The 23,062-nt window shown below is 34.8% G+C and overlaps 1 protein-coding gene across 1 annotated transcript in view; it reads right to left on the bottom strand.

Annotated features, from left to right (window-relative positions):
• LOC125064297 (cardioacceleratory peptide receptor-like) overlaps positions 1 to 21,980 on the bottom strand; it is a 47,951-nt gene extending 25,971 nt beyond the window's left edge. The window contains exons 1-7 of the mRNA XM_047671261.1: positions 21,873 to 21,980; positions 14,235 to 14,370; positions 10,456 to 10,559; positions 9,592 to 9,685; positions 9,249 to 9,344; positions 6,747 to 6,929; positions 4,749 to 4,844 (exon numbers count right to left, since the gene is read on the bottom strand). Coding sequence (XP_047527217.1) covers positions 4,749 to 4,844; positions 6,747 to 6,929; positions 9,249 to 9,344; positions 9,592 to 9,685; positions 10,456 to 10,559; positions 14,235 to 14,370; positions 21,873 to 21,980 — 817 coding nt within the window. The remainder of the gene's footprint in view (positions 1 to 4,748; positions 4,845 to 6,746; positions 6,930 to 9,248; positions 9,345 to 9,591; positions 9,686 to 10,455; positions 10,560 to 14,234; positions 14,371 to 21,872) is intronic.
• Between the last annotated feature and the right edge of the window lie 1,082 nt (positions 21,981 to 23,062).

Below are 23,062 nucleotides of genomic sequence, written 5' to 3'. Positions count from 1 at the left end.
GCCGAGAACCAGTATAGGTTTCGGCGACTGCCTAGCCACCGCAGCTCTGACTAAGCCGAGATAAGTCTCGAACTCAGCCAGGCTGCGGTTAGGGGAGAAGTACGTACCGACGATGACGTACTCCCCCCACCCCACCACTACGTAGCCCGAGCCCCTCTCGATGAGTGAGAGGGGGGGGGCCGTTCCGCTCCTCGTGAGAACCGCCACGGTGTCGTCCGAGTCCCCCAGCCAGTGAGGTAGGGGAGGGACGAAATAGGGCTCGCAGGCCACCGCCAGGTCTACCTGCCACTCCGCCATGGACTGCAGCAGCAGGTCCTGCGCTCCGGCGCAGTGGTTTACGTTCGTTTGGAGGAAGCTCAGTTGTCCGTGCATTTTTTGGTTCGTTGAGCTTCCTCCGAGGCCTGACGGCTACATTCAATTGGGGCGGCCCTGGTTCCTTGGACCGCCTTGCCTTTCGTGTGGGGAGGGTTGCAGTCCCTGCCACCCATCGAGTGCCCTGAGGGCCTCCCAGCCTCTGCACAGACTGCGCAGTGGGCTGGTGCAGAGCACGACGGTGCCAGGTGTCCCGCACCTCCACACCTGTAGCACAGCGAGCTCCTGTCAACCTTTGACGGGCAGAGGGCTCTCGTGTGCCCGAGGCCGAAGCACCGGAAACAGCGAAGAGGTTGCTGCTCTAGTACCCTGACTCTAGCAGAGCTCCATCCCACTAGGAACCTGCCACTGTTGGCGAGAGTCTTAGCCGCCACCGTTGGGCACCTCACTGTAGCCATGCCCACTCCCGCAGGACCTGTGCCGACAGTCCCGACCCGGACAGAGTCAACGGGGCAATTGCCAATCCTGGCTATGGCTGCGGCCAACTTGGTCTTTGTGACCGAGTCGTCCAGCCCCGTGATCCTCAACTCGGTCATCCTCACGGGTAGAACGACGTTGGCCACTCCATCCAGGGCGACGCGGAGCTTATCCGCCAGTCGCCCAGCCTGCTCCTGACTCTGCGACTTAGGCAACTCTAGGACCCTAGCACCGGTGGCAGCGCGGCGGATCTTGATGCCCTCCCCTATGCCCAGCTGCGCCAGGTCGACGCTCTGCTCGGCCTTCTCTAGCACCTGGGCGTACGTCACTCCCTTTTCCTCTGCCTCAGGCTGCAGAGAGATGATGACGGCAGCGGTGCGGGGCATGGATATTTTGCCCTTTTTCAATGTTACCGCCGGGGTGGTTGTGAGCTTGCTTGCCACTGGTGGGGAAGGTTTCTTATCCTTTTTCCCTTTCCGGACAACAGTGGCCCAACTTTCCTCCTGCCCCGTACCAGCTTGAGCTGAAGGGATGGGTGTCCTATCTGCCGGTGGTACCGTTGCAGCCGGGGTTGTCCTATTGTTTTTGGACTGCTTCTGCTTTTTGGGAGCAGAAGCCGTGGGTGGCATCGAAGGCCTCGGCACGTCCAGCTCTACGGTTGTAGCTGGTGGACTGCTTACTCTCGGGGGAGGGAGTCTGGCGTCCAGCATCGCACCGATCGAGATCGTGATGAACTCTCTCAGTTCATCAATCATTGCATCGGTGGATGGAGTGGCCAGAGAAGGCCCACTCGAAGCCTTCATGGTCGCCCTCATGTCGGCAAACTCCCTCCTGTGAGCCTTCAGGTCCTCTTTGAGGTTTTCGACCTCCCGGCGCAGGCGCCTATTGTCCGCCTGCAGACGCCGTGTCTCTTCCGCCTCAGTGCGAGAAGAGAGGACCTCGACTATAGCCTGTAGGGCGGCAGCCGATTCCTTCAGGCTTTTAATATAGCCGAACTTGAGGTTGCCCGATTTTTTGGCAACCGTGAGGATAGCGGCTACGTTGCGCTCCGCCTCCGCGTGCAGCTCCTCCGCTCCGAGCGTCGCCGGGTCCGCCATGCTTTTTGTTACCGACGATGATGGCACTACTGCGTCCTTTCTTTCGGTTGGTGCCTTTTTAAAGGCACGGCTACGGAGCGCCCTCTCGAAGGCAACTTCTCGTTCCTCCTCCTCTTTTTCCTTTAATTCGGTCCTAGCCCGGGTGAGGCCGTTACCTTTAACTTCGCCGCGGCGGTGGGCAGCGGGTCTCGCCGACTTGACTCCCTCGTTTTCGGAGTCGGAGTCGTCCGTCTCCAGCGGTCGATGTTTTTTAACAGAGGCCTCCGAAGCGGTCTCCATCTCCGAGTCCATCTGGATTTAACAAATCTGGTCCCAGACTAGATTATCCCGCACGACAGGTACGGTCCATAGTTTTGTTTATGCTGCTACGTCATTTTTGTGTAGGGATCATCAGCTGGAGAACAAAATGACCTTATTAAAAGTTAAAAGTTTGCCTAATGTGTAACTGAAACGAGTCTAATTTGGAAAAAATAGAAAAATATTTTTGAATTTCCTTTACAAGGTCACCTGAGTCGATATACCAAATGACAAGAGGGAGGGTGGGGGGGCTTTTTTTTTCGATTTCCCGAGTGGAAATCGAGAAAACGAGTGCGGGGTGATGATCTGGGGGTGGATCCGAGTAGGATTCACGAAAAATTGCGGTCAAAATCGAACAAAAATTTTATATGAAAAAATCTAATACTACGTAACGGATAGGACTTAGCGAAATTATAATAGAAAAATTAAAATGTGAAAAAATATGAAAAAATATGAAATAAACGATGAAATTAATTAAAATAAACAAAAGTAAAGCGAAAATGTGCAGTGAGAAAATGCGATATCTCTAATATTTTAGAAGATAGCAAGCCTGTCAAGCCAATACATATGTATAACAAACAGCAAAGTTATTAATCTTTTTTTAAATAAGGTAGATATATTAAGTTGGTGGTAGGACTTTGTGCAAAGCCGTCTGGGTATACATATTCCACGGCCAAACGGTAATGGTAAGTATACTCGTGTCCGGAACACTAATTGAAGTATGAGTGAGCCAGTGTAACTACAGGCCCGAGATACATAACATCTTAGTTCCCAAGGATGTGCTTGTGTTCACCGTCTGACTGTCTGGCGACCACTTACCTTAGTATTTTTGTTATTTCATTAAAAAAAAAACAATGAGATATTATAAATTTTCATAATATATTATTATTCCGTAGAGCTTTGATGTACTGCTTACCGTAGCGTTTAAAAATGTCAATATTGGTTGGTTGGCTTAAAATTTTTATTTCCGAGCAAGCGTTTAATATAGCTATTTCATATTATACGTACATACAGTAATTGCATCACTGTCATTTTCAAACTCGCTTAGATGTCCGTGGACTACATCGACCACCAAATTAGGGTTACGCCCGCCAAGCCTTAACGCGATTACACGCGTATCAGTTTCGTAACTAAGCATAATAAAGTTGAGCACGCACGTGTAGAAACACCAAGCCTTCAAACTAGGAAATATTTTTGAGATGTTATCTCAACTATTGTGAAAATAATTCTCATTTAAATATTTACTTATTACAATTAATTAATCATTTAAATTAAATACCAAAATAATAATGAAACGAGAGCAATAATTTAAATAAACTGTTACTACAAATCTATAATATAATTATAAAATTTACATTTCCAATCAGTGATAGTGATATATTTACATATAATGGGTTGTCAAAGAAAATGAACTGCTCAAAAATAAATCTGTAAATATTCCATTACTCGGTTAAGACCATTTTTTTTACATGTGATTTAGAAATTTCCCACCAAACCTGTCCTATGCCGCTTGAACTAATAACAGAATTTGTAAGACAAATGCATGTTACCGGAAATATTTTCCTTCACTACCGAGCACGTGACTTAGAAACACATCAAGGCATGTATACAATTTACAAGTACTAGCCCGACTTTGAACCCCAAATCATCGGTTAAGTTACACATGTTGTTAAATAAAGCATATTTCAGTTTTACCGAAAAGCAGCGCGAGCTTAAGCCTTCATTTCCTCATTTAATTTCCCGACCATTAATTAAAGAATTGCGCGTTTGAATCATGAAAAACGATAAACTGCATTTTTAATTTTAATTATTGGAGAACGAAAAGTTGTTTGTTAGGAACGATTCGCTCGTGTGTATTAATTGGAAACGTTCGACGATTTAATTAAATTCAAACAGATTGGGCATTGTCATCGAATATAGAATATGAATAATATTTTCATAGAGAAGATTTAATAACCAAAATTTCATGACCCCTGGCTATCATAAAATTTCATTTATCATAGAATTCGTCATTTATATTCGAATTGTATTAATCTCACTAAAATTATAAATCACTGTCTCATGCCAACCAATCGATCTATGTATTAGTCTTTTACAAGTACTTTTACTTGGTGGTAGGGCTTTCTGCAAGCTCATCTGGCTAGGTACCACTCACTCAACAAATATTCCATCGCCAAACAACGGTACTCAGTATTGTTGTGTTCCGGTTTGAAGGGTGAGTGAGCAAGTGTAACTAAGGGCACAAGGGACATAACACCTTAGTTCCCAATGTAAAGAAATGTAAGGAATAGTTAATTTTTTTACAGCGCCATTGTCTATGGGCGATGGTGACCACTTACCATCAGGTGGTCCATATGCTCGTCAGGCAACTTATGCCATAAAAAATATGAAGAAAATAATAATAATAACAATCCCTACCATTACCTACGTCATCCACGCGTCCACTCTATCACAATGCGAATCTCCTTTCGCCACATGCTAAGTATTTCGAAAAATTTCGAAAAACAATAATGTTTAATTATGTCAGAAAGGTGATCAATATTAAATAAAACGTAACAGACTTACCGAATACGATTACGAACGTCATTTTGACAGTCTTTATCTTGGCTTTCGGTATTATGCCGCGGCTGCTCGCTCGTCGACTATCCAAATCATCACTGTCTGTAAAATAAATATAATCTTTATAATTATATTCTAAGAAATGAGGAATTGACGCATCTGTTATGAAATTGAAACTCTATTTAATCAATATACCTATATAGAACTTATACCAGAGAATGCATGAATGCATTATGATGTAACTATTTAAGTAGCTACGCTTTGCACTTTTTAGCCGCTTTAAACTAAGACATCCTCTACCTTTTAGTAGATGATTTCGTTTAATTCCATCACGTTGCTCCAATGCGGGTTGGAGGATATGGCATAATTTCTTTGAAATTAAACACCGGTAGGTTACTTCACGATGTTTTCCTTCACCGTCGAGCTCGAGATGAATTATAAACACAAATTAAGCACATAATTCGGTGGTATTTGCCTGGGATTGAGGCCGCAATCATTGGTTAAAGCCAGCGTTTAAACCACTGGACCATCTCGGCTCATAATGTATCTAAGAAAATTTTGATAAAAATAATTACACGTAACATTTTCGTGAGGTACTCGAACGAGAATTAAATATTTTATTTGACGTCCTAAACAAACTAATCACCGGCGACCCAATATAAAATACGAGTACCTTCGACGAAACAAAATGACTCCGAGGGCTGTTCAATTTAACATATTAATTATTTGTTTAATAAAAATACATTAAAGAGTTTGTAACTAAGAAAGCGTTTATTTCAATAGTGATTCAACATCATTACATAGTATAAAACAAAGTCGCTTACCGCTGCCTGTCCCTATGTATGCTTAGATTTCTAACGCACAACGGATTTTGATGCGTTTTTTTTTAATAGATAGATTGATTCAAGAGGAAGGTTTATATGTATAATACATGCACAATATAGTAGAGAGCAAATGCTGGTCAACACATCAGATACATTCCCACTGCTGGGCTAAAGGCCTCCTCTCCCTTTGAGGAGAAGGTTTGGAGCATATTCCACCACGCTGCTCCAATGCGGGTTGGCGGAATACACATTTGGCAGAATATCGTTGAAATTAGACACATGCAGGTTTCCTCACGATGTTTTCCTTCACCGCCGAGCACGAGATAAATTATAAACACAAATTAAGCACATGAAAATTCAGTTGTGCCCGCATGGGTTTGAACCCGAAATCATTGGTTAAGATGCACGCGTTCTAACCACTAGGCCATCTCGGCTCTCATAAACGTATAACGAAATCATTTTCCATCTTGAAATTATATTAAGCTACGTCAAAAGAAGTTACTTTGTGAACCAGGAAAAAGGCAAACTTCTAAATATTAGGATTGACTCGAGGCAAAATATTCTCAACTCCAGGAAGTCCCTTACGAGTACCTAATATTTTATTACCTTTTTGCTCGCACGTGATATCACTCACTACTTAAATAATATACCCTTATTATAACTCTTAATGCAATTAATAGGTATGTATATTTAATCTTTATATATACATATAGATATTATATAGTTAAGGGATTTGTTTGATTGCGCCAATATCAGGTTTATTATAGAATCCTTTTGCGTTATTCAAAAATTTGACCGATTTTCTAGAAAAAAAATTCTAGTAAAATATTTAAGGCTGAAGAAACTTGATGTGAATTATCTATTATTATTACTATTGGTTAGTATTACTATTATTATTGGTACTCTTATATTGTTAGGTGTCCCTGTCTAGATACTGAGGTAAGTACATACTTCGTTGCTTCTCCTTGTGAATACCGTGTATACACGGTATATATACATATACATATCTCTAGTAGATATTCAATTTATTATAATCGTAAACTAACTCCAAATGTATTTACTCGTTTCCATTAAAAAAGAAGGTTATTTTCTAAAAAAAAATTTCAAAACCGAATTTTGTTATAAATTAAAAAGAAAGCATTATTTCATAATTTACGAGTATATATTCTCGAGTACTTACATTGTCGGGTCGCCGCTGCCCTTTTGCCGAGAACCCTGCGACTTTTCTGTCGTATCGTCACAACGATGACGCCGTAGCACGCAGATATCGTGAGCGCAGGTGCAACGAACAGTGACAAGAAAACACTCGTCATCCATATCCTCCACTGGGTCTCGTTGATACTGGACCAGCATTGAAGAGTTCCTATGTAGACAATTATATAACTATTAGCATGCCTCCTCTCCCTTTGAGGAGAAGGTTTGGAGCATATTCCACCGCGCTGTTCCAATGCGGGTTGGTTGATACACATGCTGCAGAATTTCGAATTAGACACATGCAGATTTCCTCACGATGTTTTCCTTCACCGCCGAGCACGAGATGAATTATAAACACAAATTAAGCACATGAAAATTTATTGGTGCCTGCCTGGGTTTGAACCCGAAATCATCGGTTAAGATGCACGCGTTCTAACCACTGGGCCATCTCGGCTATACTATTATTGAAATAAAAAAAAAATCGTGGAGTTATATATCATGTACTGAATAACAGACACAATTAAATAAATAAACGAAGTTTGAGAATAATATAATGACAAGAAATAAAAATATTACTAAAAATTCCACATGTATTAGCTTTAAAAAAAAACCGATAGAAAGAGAAAGAGAGAAAAATTTTGCCCTGAGGGGTCATAACGCTTTTTGCCTTGATTTTTACCAGTTCACGTCTCGTGAAACAATTTCGTTCCAATAATCTAAATTATTCATGGTTAGTTAAAAAAAAAACAATAACTAATTATTTTGTATGAAATTGCCGCTGTACAAGTGCAAAAGAACAATGGAATTAGATATATACTTTTTTTATATGACTGTGTGAAGGTCACTGACCTTATTTACTCCAGTCATCATGTACATAATAGCAGCCCCTAAAAGTTCATACAAAAATTTCTCTTCTTGAAGTTGATATTTCCAAAAATCCTATCTTAATAAGAGATCTCGTGGTGAGTCAGACAGTTGTATTTCATTTGATTTTTAAATATATATATAATCTAACCGTAAAAGAATAATCCAAAAATGACATTGCGGAAACATGTTATATACACGCTTCAGATTGATAATATTCATTTTTACGGGAATAAGTAATAAAATAAAGTTAAAAACAAATTTACTAATTTTTTCATGATGGGGGCGAAAGCTCGTCGATAATCTTGGTCCATTAAATTTATACAATATCTCAAGATCTGCCTTTTCGGTTTACATGTATTATTTTTTTCCGATGTGACTGGACTGTATGGTTTTTTTATTCACAGCTTCACTGAGCACTAGACTGGGTCATTAGAAAGAAAGAAAGAAAGAAAGAAAGAAAGAAAGAAAGAAAGAAAGAAAGAAAGAAAGAAAGAAAGAAAAAACATTTATTGACATACACACATATAAAGAAAAAAAAATATATACAAAAATGGATATAAAAACAACATAAACAAAGAAAGATATAATAATAAAGAAAAAAATAAAAATATAATGAATATAAAACTTGTGTGCAGTCAAAAGGAGACAGCTCAGGCTATGAGGGATTTTTATCCCTCTGTTGATTTTCAGCTGTCTCCCTTGTAGCCAAGCAATGACAGTATCAACAGTAGTAAACATTCAACATTAGTCTTGCCGCTATCTGGATATCTCCTATATCTCCTACTTCGTCTGTTTCTTTTCTAAATCTCAAACCTTCTCAGAAGTAAACATATTTCAAACATAAATAAATTTTGCGCTGGTCAAATTAATATATATATTTGTGAATTTGATTTTGAGAAAATTAACGCGATAGTATAAATTAGAATAGTGCCTTAAATAAGTTTGGATATTTTCGATATAAATCACACTAGGAACTGTTTAATTTCTGTCATAAAATTTTATGGCCCATTTCAACGCAACGATCTTTGCTTGAGTTCAACTTTAACTTGTATTTCTTGAAAATTAAATTGCTTTGTTTACGTATTGTAGTTATTGCGTTTCTATAGATTAAGATAAACATGTGCCAGCGAATTTGTTCGCTTGGACTTATGCTTACAAGTGAAGGTAATTTGACGATTTTTGGAACAAATATTTTTTTTCTTATCTTTACCGATGGTAAAGGTACCGTCCATTGATATCAATATGAGCTGACTATAATTCTATTATTTTTCTAAAGTCTTCTTGTGTATTTCCGTCTCTTTCTATCTGTCTCCATGCGATAAAGGCAAAAACTACTTTTTTCATTCGATTAATCAATGGTATCAGTTATTCATAGGGTTTAGGTGTGGTGTAATGATTAATTCAATTTTTGTGTAAATTGTCTGAAATATTAAGATTGTTATGGAAAATGTCTGAAAATCTGTCGACTGCGAACTTTACTGCAACACCCGCGTAATCTACTTAAAACTTAGAATTACATTCGTTAAGACATAAACGTTACATCCTTCCCCAAATTCTACCCGTGATAAGTCAGGATGGGCAGCCAGTAGTGTATGATTCATATACAAAAATTTAAACTTACCTTCTATGTCGGCTTCATCGAAGAGAAACAGCATCGGAACGCAGAATAAAAAGCTAAGTAGCCACGCGCCGACAATCAACGCTCGTGCACGACGCCCTGCGAAGATAATAATCTTGATTTATACTTATATAATATGTCTTTAAACTTAAAAAAATAATCTTTTTGATTTTTGTGATTTAATATTGATATGATTGAAATTATTTTCAATTGTATATAAACACTAACACACGTCTATGCGTGTGTGTGTATGAATATATCATTATAAAAAAAAAGTATGATCTAAGAGGCAAAATGAGTGTATCTAAAGACGTTGTTGGTTTTGTAATATTTTTTTCATACTCACAGCTTCCAGTAAAGTTCATCGGATGTGTAATCGCATCGCAGCGGTCTACGCTTAACGCGACCAAAACGTATGTCGATGAATATGTAACTACACCCTAAAAAAAAATAATGTAAGTTAAACCTTTTTAGAGAATAAATACTAAATCTTTTACTAATAGGGTTACAAAGTAGACTTCAAAGATAATTCAATTAAAATATATATATGTATACTTTTGCAAGAGGATTAAAATTTTTTTTTTATTTGTACGATAATTAAAATCCTATTAATCTTGAAACTATTTAATTGTAGAACGGAATTAATATAAATATTTCACATATTTCAAGGTAAGAATGAGATATTAAATATATTACAAGTATATTAATTAAACAGGATCTCAATTTAGTTTGAGTTTATTTAATTTAAAACTACGCTAATTTTCCATCTCGTAACCAAAATATACATGGGGAATCTTAGATTTTTCGTCCAGAAAATTAGACAATAATTAATGAAGCAACTTACTTCACGGTTATAGTAAATTATTTCACTTTATATAGTCAGAATATTTTATCACTATTATTCTATTTTCATCGTAATTTGGCATGTACTCCGTTTATTTGGTATCAGCACAGCGAGACACTCATACACTGAGTTAGTATAATATATTTGATTGATTTCGAATACTTTTTTGGGAATGCTTTTGCTGGTAAGTAATATTCTTGCCACCATACGAGTTATCGTGATATCGAGATAAATAAAAGTAAATCAGATTCTCCTCCTTTGAAAGCCATACACCACTTATTATCAAATATTATAAATATATTATATTAATAAAGTTTGATATTATTATTATCAAACATAATGCTATTATGGTAATTAGTTAAATACCTGTAAATATTTCATCAATTTGCAAGCCAACGAACCAGCGAACCAAGAAATCGTCACTCGCTGTATTAAATCCGGTAGAACGCTTATTAGCCCGACCCATAAATCTAAAAGAGAAATATTAAGTTACATAATACATTTATACTTGTAATTTTAATTTGAATAAATATTACTGCTTAAGATAAATAAATTTAAGATTATATCTTTACTAATATTATAAATGCGAAATTAACTCTGTCTGTTACCACTTTACGCTTAAACCGCTGAACCGATGAAGATGAATTTTAGTATGGAGATAGTTTGAGTCCCGGGGAAGAATAGGCTACTAAAATCAATTAACCATTCGAGGGAATGAAATGTCGCTTGACGGTTTGTATGCTATACATAAGGTTTCATTAATTTCGCGCGGGTAAAGCCGCAGGTTCAGCTGAACATCATAGCTGGTTAGTTATGATATATTTATTTAACAAATTAAGCCTCAGATAATTCCTTAGTAATAATAGTAAAAAGAGAGTTTTTTTTTCTAATTTTAACTAAGGACCTCTCAACGAGTATAGCCTCCTCCATCTCATTCCATTTTGTCTGTCTTGAACTATTCTCATCCAGTCTTTGTTTAGGATTAGGAATTTCAAAAGTTCGTATTCCCATCTTTCAAGGGGGCGACCTCTTTTACTTTTTCCGGGAGGGCCAGCCCATGCAGTGATTTTTCTCTTGTCCATCTCTCTTTATCCTGACGTGCAGTGTGACCAACTCACTTCCACTTATGATAAATATGAAACAATAACTATTGGGGTCTTCCCAGTGGAATCTAAATTCCAAACCGGTAGAAATTTCTCTTGTGAAATGGTAAACTAATAGTGTTTTCAAGGTAATATTTAAACAAAGTATATTTTTTGGTTCTGATTTTAAATTCTAAATTCAATATCATTCATAAATAGCCAGACTGTGTTGTGGTCATATTCTAGTCAAACTGTTTTTTATTCAGATAGGTAAGGTACCTTCTTGCTTGTGAATGTCTACGATTATAGTCGGATGTCAGTGGAAAGGCCAGTTCATCAAGTTCAAGCCAGTGAATCTGACATTATCGTCTAGATACTATTCAATTAATCTTGATTATTATACAATTTACTACAGGCATGTAATATCTTAGCTTCTGAGGTTGATGGCACATTGGAAATCTAAGGAATGTTTAAAACTTATTTAAGCGCTATTGTCTCTTGGTGGCGGTAACTACTTACCATCAGGTATCCCTTAGCCAGTCCTCCTATCTATACTACGTTAGCTTTCTATCTATACAGTCATACTATAATGTAAAAAAAAACAATGGTCTAACAGTGGTCCTAAAAATAGATGATTTTTTATGTTTGTAAGTTTAATTTATTACCCGAATTTATGGAGTACAATTTTAATTACATTGACGGAACTCCATAAATGAAATAGATTAAAAAACTTTTTAAGGAAAAATTCTTCGGATATTAAACTGCGATGAAATTGAATTTCGAGGCTGAATTTAAGCATCACATGAAATGTATCAATTGAACATAGTGCGTATTTTCGAGGTTCTATTTCCGTCATATGTATTTATTGCTTCCCATGATTTTTGTTTTAACTGTTTGTTTGATTATTATGTTGAATTAAGCTAATTTTACAATTGGTCAGTTCCAAATGATAAGAGAGCCAGAGTATGCCCTGAAGGAAGATGGGTAATTGAAATTAAAAAATGCTGAAGAAATTGGATAAAGAAAGAAAAGGTAAGGAAAACCTGGAAACTGTTGGAGGAGCTCCATATACGCCAATGGCCTTAACAGAAAACATACATTTGGTATGTATTCATAAGTTATTTTTTTTTTACTTTTCCGTGTGTTTCGAAGAAATAAAAAGGTTTTATTATTATAAATATTCATTTTGCAATCATCCTAATTAATATAATTGCCAAAGCTAGTTTGTTGGACACGCTTAATTACTCATCTAATCACGTTGTCAGGTGTTTAGAGAAGGTCATAGGTCAACTCCTACCCCAACACGTGTTTAACGCTACGAGCGTAATGTATGATATATTTAGTTTATATTATAAAGTATTAAAATGTCACTTTAAATATATTCAAAGTAAAATTTAAGGTAAAGGTTACCTACTAAAGGTTATACTTATATTAGTACTATATACTATACGTCTGTCTGTAACGATTTCACAGCTAAACCACTTAACCAAATTCAATGAAATTTAGTATGAACTCCAAGGAAGTACACGGGCTAATTTTTTAAACGCTTAAAATGCCATCCTAACACGCGGACGAAGCCGTAGGCGAAAACGTAGCACAATAAAATATAAAGGACCACGTTTACGTTTGACAATAATCGTATATTATAGAAATTTAAGAGAAATTTCTGTTCTAAAAGTAATTTTATAATTGAAACACATACATTTTTATAAATATAATATAATAAAAAATTAAATGAGTAATATTTTAAATAGTAATAATTTAGTAAATTACTTAATCTTAGTAAATATTTAAGTAATTAATTTCAAAAGTGACCAAAGTTTTACAAAGTTAAACAAAACTTCCTTTGAAAATCATTACAACAATTTTAATCACTATAATTCGAAATTTGAAAGTGATTTTCATTAACACTCTGATTAACTGTTAAATACAATGGGTGGCATTAAATTAAAATTAATCTATACATATAATAAAATTGGAGTGTCTGTTTGTAATATTAAAATAACCGCATAGAACTAAATGCATATGTACATATGTATACACGGTACATATACCAAAATAACATTTTTTTTCTTTTTGTATTTGTCAGTCTCTTTGTTCCGGCTAACCTCTAGAACGACTGTACCGATTTTGACGGGACTTTCACTGGGACATAGCTAATGTAATAAAGAGTAACTTAGGCTACAATAATAACTGTTAAAAATTCAAACGCGCGAAGTCGCTGGCACAGCTAGTCTTGAATATAAAATATAAACCGAATTCATACTATCGTTACTTGAATATTTAAATAAGTAAGCTTTTAAATAAATTTTATTTTAATAGACCTAAGTTACACCCGGTTAAGTGCTAGTTAAGTACTTAACTGCGTCCAATCTAGAAAATTAATTTTAAGCCCATTTTAGACGATCACGATAAAAGCAGGTCTACTAAGGTTTTAAAAATGTATATTAAATCGATGTATGTATGAGAAATGTGATATTTATATCATTCGACATGATATTGTATACATATTTTAGACGTTATGTAACTTCTTTGGGCTTAATAAGACATTTTTTCTTTCTAAGTTAAACATGCTTAAATATTCTTCGATAGTAAATTGGGTACTGTCTAAGATCAGTATGAAAAGAAGGGTTTTTTAAATGTAGGAAATTTGTGTATGTTTGTTACGGTATAAGATTAGATAGTTATATTGTATGTAGATCTCAACATATATTCTGAGTGAGAGAGTCTACAGGCACAAGGGACATCACATCTTAGCTAACAAGGTTGGTGGCGCATTGGCGGTGTAAAGAATGGTTAATATTTCTTACAGCGCTTATTTCCTTGGGCGGTGGAGACCACTTACAGGAACGGAAAAGCACTCAAGAAAAAGTTTTATGGTTTTTGTAGTGCCAAAATGTATTTATTTATTTATTTTCTGTTAAAAAAATCTGAATATAATTAGGAATAAACATTTAAAATATTCATTTTTAAAACATTTATTATTTTCCTTTTGTTTTTATAATCTATACATGATATCGTAGAAAGCGTGAAGTCGCTCTGGCAATCTATGGTGATTCTTACCTGCTATAGCAAGTTGCATGATGAAGAAATTCATTCGACTCTTCCTGGACTTGGTGAGAAACAGAGCCAACACCACCGTTGCGTTTCCCGCGACGATCGCCACCAGCAGCACCCATAACACCGCAAGTTGGGCATTCTATATTTGAAAATAAAAAATTCGATTTAATTTTTTTAATATATTGAATAACCAAATGCGTATAATGAAATACGTTTTACCGAACACAGATTAAAAATTTATAAAAACATACAACATAAATTAAAAAATAATAATATTAATATTACTGGAATTTATGGATGAATGAAATTGATTTAATTTAATTACTTAAATAAATAAATTAAATTGAATCAAATCAAGTCTAACTTGAATGATAATAAATTAAAATGAGCTCAGTTTTAATCCTGTTATAAACAAATTAATTAATTTAGAATAATATTTACATAAATATTCAACATTTAAGTAGTAACCTTTTCAAACTAGTTAAGATATAAACCACCCAATCTAACTCCATCAGAGGACACAAATATCATTTGAACTTAAAATTCTTCAAGTACTGACAGTCGATACTGTCTGAGATAGTTCTAAGGATGTTTTAGTAGCTGTTTGGACGCTACACACAAGTGATGTACACCGCTTCCGTATCACCGTATAAAACAATCGACTCGCGATTCGAACATCCTCGGTGCATTACAGCGTTATTGGTACTCTGAACGCTTTGTTAAATAGGACACAAGAGCGTGATATTGTTTTCGCGTATATGTCACCCACAGGCTGCCCGTATGACGTCACTAGAACAACTTTAAAACCTGCGTGCAATTATCTGCATAATTATCTGCATAACCAAATAAAGGGAGGGCTGCCCCTCCCTTTATTTGTTTATTAGTAATATTTTGGATTAAGTCTTTATAGTGTCTTAATCAAGTCAATGAAAATGCTATGTCAATCTTAAATGTTAATCTATCAGGACTTTGGAATACGATCGGCAAGAGAATCTGTAATTACTCTTTTCAAACAACAAAATAAATTGGATGGATGATGATGATAAGCCCATCTGGGTAGGTACCACCCAATATCAGGTTATCTACCGCCAAACAGCAATACTTGGTATTCTTGTATTCCGGTTGAAGGGTGAATGAGCCAGTGTTACACAGGCAGAAGGAACATAACATCATAGTTCCCAAGGTTGGTGGCGCATCGGCGATGTAAGGAATGGTTAATATTTCTGACAACGCCAATATTTATGGGTGATCAGGTGGCTTATTAAATCAATTTAAAAATTTGTTTTTAATCTGTGACGTCATGTCATTCATTTATTTACATGATGTTAACGTTACAGTCTCCTGATACATATATCGAAGTTATATATAACTGATTAATATACAAAATTCAACATTTATTGATAAATATGCTAATAGAAAATCGTTGACTGAAGCCTTCGGGATCCTTATCTTTTAAATTAATCGCTGCTGGAGTTTCAGTCTTGGGGAAGCAAGGCATTTTAATATGCTTGAATGTTAGTTCGAAAATTATGATAGCGAATTTTGGTGCTTCATTTGAAACTTTATAAACGAAATATTAACAATCTTTTTAAATAAACAAACTGTTTTAAAAATTTTATGATATAACTAGCAGAACCAAAAAATGTGGAAAATTAAAATAATAATAATAATAATAATGGGTATACAGCACGCATATTTAAAGAACAATCACAAGAACGCGTATGATCATATTTAATTATATTTGTCCTGATTTAATTTGTCTATAGTATATTTAATACTATAGACAAATTTAATTTATTTTACTGAATTGCGCAAATCTTTACAGCCTTCTGGTTAATAATTCAATTATACTGCTAAGGTAAGAACTTAGGTTAGTCTCCACAATTTAGTTCTAAGAACATCGATTGCGTTAAGTTGAGAAAGAGGATAAAAACCCATTAAATTTAAAATAGTTTAAATCTCTTTATAGTTGTGTCTCGACATAACGAAATAAATGTCTTCTTAAAATTACAAGATTATACATATATATTATATACAGTATGTAATTCCGCAGACATCTTTCGTTTCTTAAATTCAAATAATTTGTAAAAAATACATTGGTAAAGAAGGTGTGGAGTTAATGCTTATTGACTTCCAGGCATCAGACATAACATACATATATAATTGTATTTAACTAACATAACTGTATTTTTAGATGTTGAAAAAGAGTAACTACTGAGTTTTTTGCCGGTTCTTCTCGGTAGAATCTACATTCCGAACCGGTGGTAGCTTTTCTTAAAATAGTTTGTTAAATGACGATTCAAAAATGCTTGTAAAAGCCTTCTGAAATAAAGTATATTTTGATTTTGAGTATATCTTGTAGTTTAAACTGTGCGGTGAGAGTCAGTCAATCAGCACATTGGCATGTAGATCTAGCTTTACTAATATTATGAAGCTGCAAGAGAAGAAATGAAAGAGAAATGAGAAAAAATTAAAGTGTTTTAATTTGAAAAACTGGCCAAGTGCGAGTAGCACTCGCGCACTAAGGGTTCTGTACAGTTATATGGGAGCCCCTTTAAATATTTATTTAATTTTGTTTTTTAGTTTTTGTTATTATAGTGGCAACAGAAATACATCATCAGTGAAAATTTTATCTAACTATCACGGTTCATGACCAACTGCCTGGTGACATCTGTGACAGAAGGACGAACGGACGAATAGCAGAGTCTTAGTAATAGGGTCCATTTTACCCTTTGGTTACGAAAACCTAAAAAGAGGTTAAAGATTATACAACATCAGACTATAACCTACGGCGCTGGATAGTAACGCTTAACTAGCAGCTAGTAAATATATAAAAAATGCATTAGTTAGTAAATTGCTACAGGCACAAGGATCATAACCTTTGGGCTCCCCAGGGATTACCCAGGGGCATCGGCGATGTAAAAATCGAGACCTTTTCAGACCATATATAAATATTTAACTATATTGGCATACCTATGACTGTAAATTGGTGTAAACTAAAAAATAGTGAGTTTCGACAATCACACATACGTTCAACCAATCAGCGCGCGAGATGCATTCCGTTCTACGCCAGTTCACAATTTGACCTCTTCCTATCGATAGATTACAATATAGCGAAAAATAATGCGATAATTTGCGATCATATTTCAAGGTTCACAATATTTCGACAGTTCTGTTCTGTTCACAATCTGACGAGATAGATCTAACGATGTTTGTAATCTTATGGTAACATATACACTACCGAATATTTGCATTCGCTTTTGATTTTGTATTCGCTTTTATTGCTTCACTTTAATGTTCGATGCGCTCCATCTGCCTTTTGTTTTATAATATGAGATTTGTAGTATCTTTGAAATAATGTTAAATTTTCACACAATACTAATACAATACTTTTAATCGAGGTCGATGGCGTTTCCAAGCGGTTAACAAAGATTTTTAATCATCCTGTGACGATAATGGGTTTCCGTTGTAAAGAGAGGATTCCATTACGCATAATAAGAATCAACCGCGTTATATGTGTTGCTCGTGAAACTTTAATAACGTATATTGTGATAAATGAGCGCTGTTCAGACTACGTCATTGTAAATAACTTACATACCAATTATTTTCCGCGACTCTTTTCACATTTAAATATTTTTTCTGTTAATCTAGTTTTATGTAAGTAATTTAATTCATTTTCATTTGTTCTTATCCAGGTCCCAGGCCTTTATCATAATGATCTAGTCAAGATCTAGTCATTTCTGAAACGAGGAATACCAAAACGTTCTCAAAGTAGTCTCCGGTCTGACTAAAAATATAATTGTATCATTGCCTGTTTGAAAAATTATATTCTTAAGCGGTATTTGTTATAAAATATAAAAACGTTGTTCAGAGAATTAGTCGAACTTCAAATCAGATAAAAGTTAATATAATATTTTGTCATTGATTTTGGTGAAACCCAGTTGGGTAGGTACCATCCACTAATCAGAGATTCTACCGCCAAACTTAGTACAAAGTGCTTAGTATTGTTGTGTTCTAGTTTTTTAGTGCCAATATCTATGTGGCCCCTTACCTCCAGGTAGTATATTCGCTACTGGGTAGTAGGTAGACCTTAAACATAAAAAAAGACCAACTAATTTATTACTATTACTTATCACTACAGTCTATTTATAATAAAGTTCAAAGGTGATTAAAATGACATCAAATGTTCACAAAATAAAACCGACTTCAAAGTTTTTTCCAAATTTAAATTTGACCAAACGAGAATTATTCTCTCATAAAAAAAATCCTAATCAGCTTATAAATAATGGAGATCTGATATGAAAAAATAACATAAAAAATGAACACAAATAATTTAAAATGTCATGTCATCAACGTATTTTGACTATCTCGTCACAATTTAAGATACGATATACAATTTGTGGTTTAATAAGGACGAATATTTAATGTTCTAGTAATTTCTTCAGTATTTGTTCATTAAACTTTAATGTTTTGGAAGAAAATAAATGAATATTCCAATTTATTTAAACTATTCAAAATAATGAAATTACAAAAAATTACGTACGGGGGATACAATATATAGATATAATATAGAATATAATACCGTTTTATGATATAATTAACGTAAGATTAGAACTCTGAAAGTCTAGACCCATACCTTAGCGAGACGATCTAGAATTACTTGGCACTATCGCGGTACGCCTAGGACACACATAATACTGGTATTCATATTATCAGATACATTTCATCTTGAATACCTACTTTAATCATTGGCATAAAATAAAAATTATATTTATAAAAATAAAAATAAAAAATTGTCTGAAAAAAATATTAGCCTCAAATTCGTAGCAAAAAAAAAAGTCTTAAAAAGAAATTCTAATTTTGTATCCAACGTACACTTCATCGGTTGTCGGGTTCAGAGGAGATCAATTCCAAAAAAGGTCATTTATATTTAGGTATGAATTTAACAATTATTGTATCATAAAATTTGTCTTTCTGTTTTACGCACGTTTTATGCACGTGTCCGTATTGCGTGTTTTCCTTATATTATGTTACATCACTGCCCAGACATTGGTCCTCTACGAAATAGTAACCATCTCTTACATCACCAGTATGCAACCAGACTGGGAACTAAGATATTATACCTATTTATAATCTTGGACCTAGATACTTCCTTCGGTATGTTTTAACATAGTAGGAATCACTGTTGCGTCACAATATATTTACAACAATATTATGTATATTCACATTGGTCATTATGATATAATCAGTGATAATCATTGTATGTACACGTGACGTAAGGATAAGCTTATAACGCCAAGTTTCCGACTCCGCAAAGTCGATCAATCGTTGTCGAGGCAAGGTATCCGTTTCTATAATAAAATTCCGCAGATATTTTTATTGCAGATACATACATTTAAATATTTTTTTTAAAATACATCAATAAATAAAGCATATTATCAATATAAGATTATATAGATGATAGAAAAACGTGGAGCTAATACTTGTTAACTTCAAGGCAGGATATATAAATATATATTATTTTATTTAACTAACATATTTTAAATTTTGGAAAAGTGTAACTACTGAGTTTCTTGCCGGTTCTTCTCGGTAGAATCTATATCCCGAGCCGGTGGTAACTTTACTTAATATAGTTTTGTAAAACGAAGATTCAAAAGTGCTTGTTATATCCTACTTGAATAAAGTATATTTAGAATTTGATTTTGCTTTTGATTTATGTCCCTTGTACCTAGTAGCAAATAGATTACAGCAGTGGATATTACAGTTGTCCATTTTCTTCAATGGTATGAAATATTCACAATAGACTTTTATAAAGTAACAGTGACAATCATTGTATAGATAAAATCAGAAAACGTAAACTTATTTTACCTAGTTTCCGACTTCGAAAAGTCAATAAATTATTTCTGGGGCACGGTATTCATTTCTATAATAAGATACCGAGGTTATTTTTAACTTGGCCTTTTAATAAATTTATTTCACAACAAAAACACATTGATAAATGAGGCATATTACTCAATACAAGATCTTTTACAATACTTTCTTGATAAAAAAAGCGTGGATTTTTGCCGGATATATATACCTATAATTATATTTTTTTTGCGATAAAAGCTTCTTTCCGAACCGGTGGTACTTTACATTTAATTCAATTCTATACTTGACATTTTAAAAGAGCTTTTTTAGCTCATTTAAATAAATAATATTTTTATTTTATTTTATACTTATAATCATCGCTAATCAAAACCCCGATTGTAAGTGAGAAAAAAATCTTATTCAAACTGCGCTATTTAAGTAAGACCTTATTCACATAATGCAATTTTAATTGCAAAAAATTTATCGCTGTAATATTAAAAGAACTATATTTTCTCGCACGCTTCATCTAATATTAGAACGCAAGGGAAAATTAATTGGAATACGTCACAATATTTTACCTTAATAACTAGTCATAACGATAAATTTACAATATTAATTAATTACTGTCCTAGGTCCTAGGTTCTAGACGATAAAAATAATAACTGAGATTTTCCAAAACAAAAAACCTTAATAGTTGCCCATCGTCTGGAAGTTTGAAGTTTGTACAATCCCGTGCCTTGGAACGCTCGTGAACGCATTGGTCCAGCACATTAACTCTTTCCAGACGTGTCGGATTTGCCGTCCCATCTGATTATCAGAGTGAACAGGTATGGACTATAATATATCCTGGTTGTTTAGCTAGTCTTGCTTGTGATTGCTCACTGGACACGACGGCCAATCAAAACGGTCAAGAGTACAGCATTAATTAACTGCCTTGGATATATTTTTCGTGGCAAATATAATTTTATTATTACCCAAAAAAATAAATACCTGCTTCCAAGCTTAACATTACATATTTCTATCAGCGATCATTTTTTTTTTAAATATATATTCTATAGGTTTATTATAAAGGAACGCGCCGGGAAACGGTGAATTCTACTGGGGTTTGCTCGGTCTAACTCTGCCTTTTGCTCGCTACGGTACTCTACCGCATGGAAGCGGCCGCGGTTGCGTTTTACCAAAAGTGATCTCGTCATGGCTTCCGGCTGTCCGGTCCGTGCAAAGGACGGCCATTGTAGGAGTTTTTGAAAGAACACCAAAAAGCCCAGAGAGCACGTTACCTTTAAACATGTGTCCGATATTTGGTAACCATAAATTTTTGGAGCGGCACTTCGGTTGCCACAATTAACTGGTATTTATCCTTTTATAAAAGATTGTAGTAACGTATTGTTTTTTTTTTAATTTATAGGCTTGAAAATGTTTTAATGACATCTAAGAATAGAATAAATTAGAATTATCTATAATCATTAATAAAAACAATTTCTGGCCAACAAACCCTGTCCCCAGATTTACCAATTGCAATTGATTCACTAGGTGTAGCTCTAGCGCTTTTTTTATTTGGCAATGTATCTAATTCGTCTAAGCGATTACAGCCTGATGATGAGAACTGTAGTATTCTTGAAACACGACAAATACTGTACAAATAACGTTGAGATACAACTATTAAAACTAGAATATTTTATCATAATAAATTTATGAATAATTAAAGATCATTTAGATGTAAAATTTATTATGCAGGAGCAGTGATGGCCCATTAAAAAATCAACTTGTATCTCCCTATTAAAAAAATACCTGATAGAAATAAAACTTGTTGATGAGCGTGACATTTCTCGTGTCATTACTGTAGAGGCTGGCGTTCAGCTCCGTGTAGAGGCTGCAATTCTCGCACTCTGCTTCCATGACAGTTATCTTCACATTTTGCACTTATTTATCTGTGGACAATAAATATACGTCAACCTTTACTAATAAACATCTTTTATAAAGCAAGAATAGACAAAATAAATTTATTAAGCGTTATTGTACGATTCATTTACTATTTTGCAGCAGTGAATGGAATATATTAAGAAATGTCAACCTATAATACGCTGATCGCTCTTAGGAGCCTGTTCCGGACCACTCCTTTATAATCTGCGAATGATCGCGCTGTGAACATGTATGTCGTCATCACACGACGCACAAAATGATTAAGATTAGTTAAGATTGTTCCCTTCAATCAACTCAAGAATATTGTAAAATTAAAAAGTAATTATAAGTCAATAATTTCAATAAATTATTTTATTTATAAATATATGTCTATTATTTAAGTCTGGAAAGGTGCCGTAAACTCACAAGTCGTAGTCGTTTTATTTTTTCTTTATTTCGTATGTTGTGTTTCGGTTTCAAATGTTCTAATAAAAATTAAAAAGACACGTTTTTAAATACCTTGTATAAACATGAATTTTGTACTTTAAAAAGTCGACCATGCTTCAATGTTCCTTTTTTAAATAAAAATCTCGGCATAATTAACTTAATATTAATTTAACAAAGCGCGAATGAATTAATAAAAAGAAGCTCTGAAATAATAAAAATACATGCTTCATATAATTCAGTATTTGAAGGATTTCGAGGATTTTGTCATCGTGTTCTTCGAATATTTTATCTCTGCCCTGTGGGCGAGACTCCATTTCACATAATGACTAAGCTCATCCGCTTAAGGTTTTCAGCAATAAAAATAAATTATATCAGAACTCTGTTACGAGAAGAACAAATTGTGATATTTATTTTACATAAATTATCATAACGATAGATGGCTTGGTGTAGTACAACTTTTATTTTCATTTAATTTCGTTTAAGACGTTATTTACTTGGTAGGGCTCTGTGCAAGCCCGTCTGGGTGGGTAACACCTACTCATCAGGTGTTCTGCTGCCAAGCAGCAATACTTGGTATTGTTGTGTTCCGGTTTGAAGAGTGAGTGAGCCAGTGTATCTATAGGTACAAGGGA

This window comes from Vanessa atalanta, chromosome 5 (assembly GCF_905147765.1).
Source record: "Vanessa atalanta chromosome 5, ilVanAtal1.2, whole genome shotgun sequence".
NCBI classification, from domain to species: domain Eukaryota; kingdom Metazoa; phylum Arthropoda; class Insecta; order Lepidoptera; family Nymphalidae; genus Vanessa; species Vanessa atalanta.
This window is presented reverse-complemented; position numbering and strand designations above follow the sequence as displayed.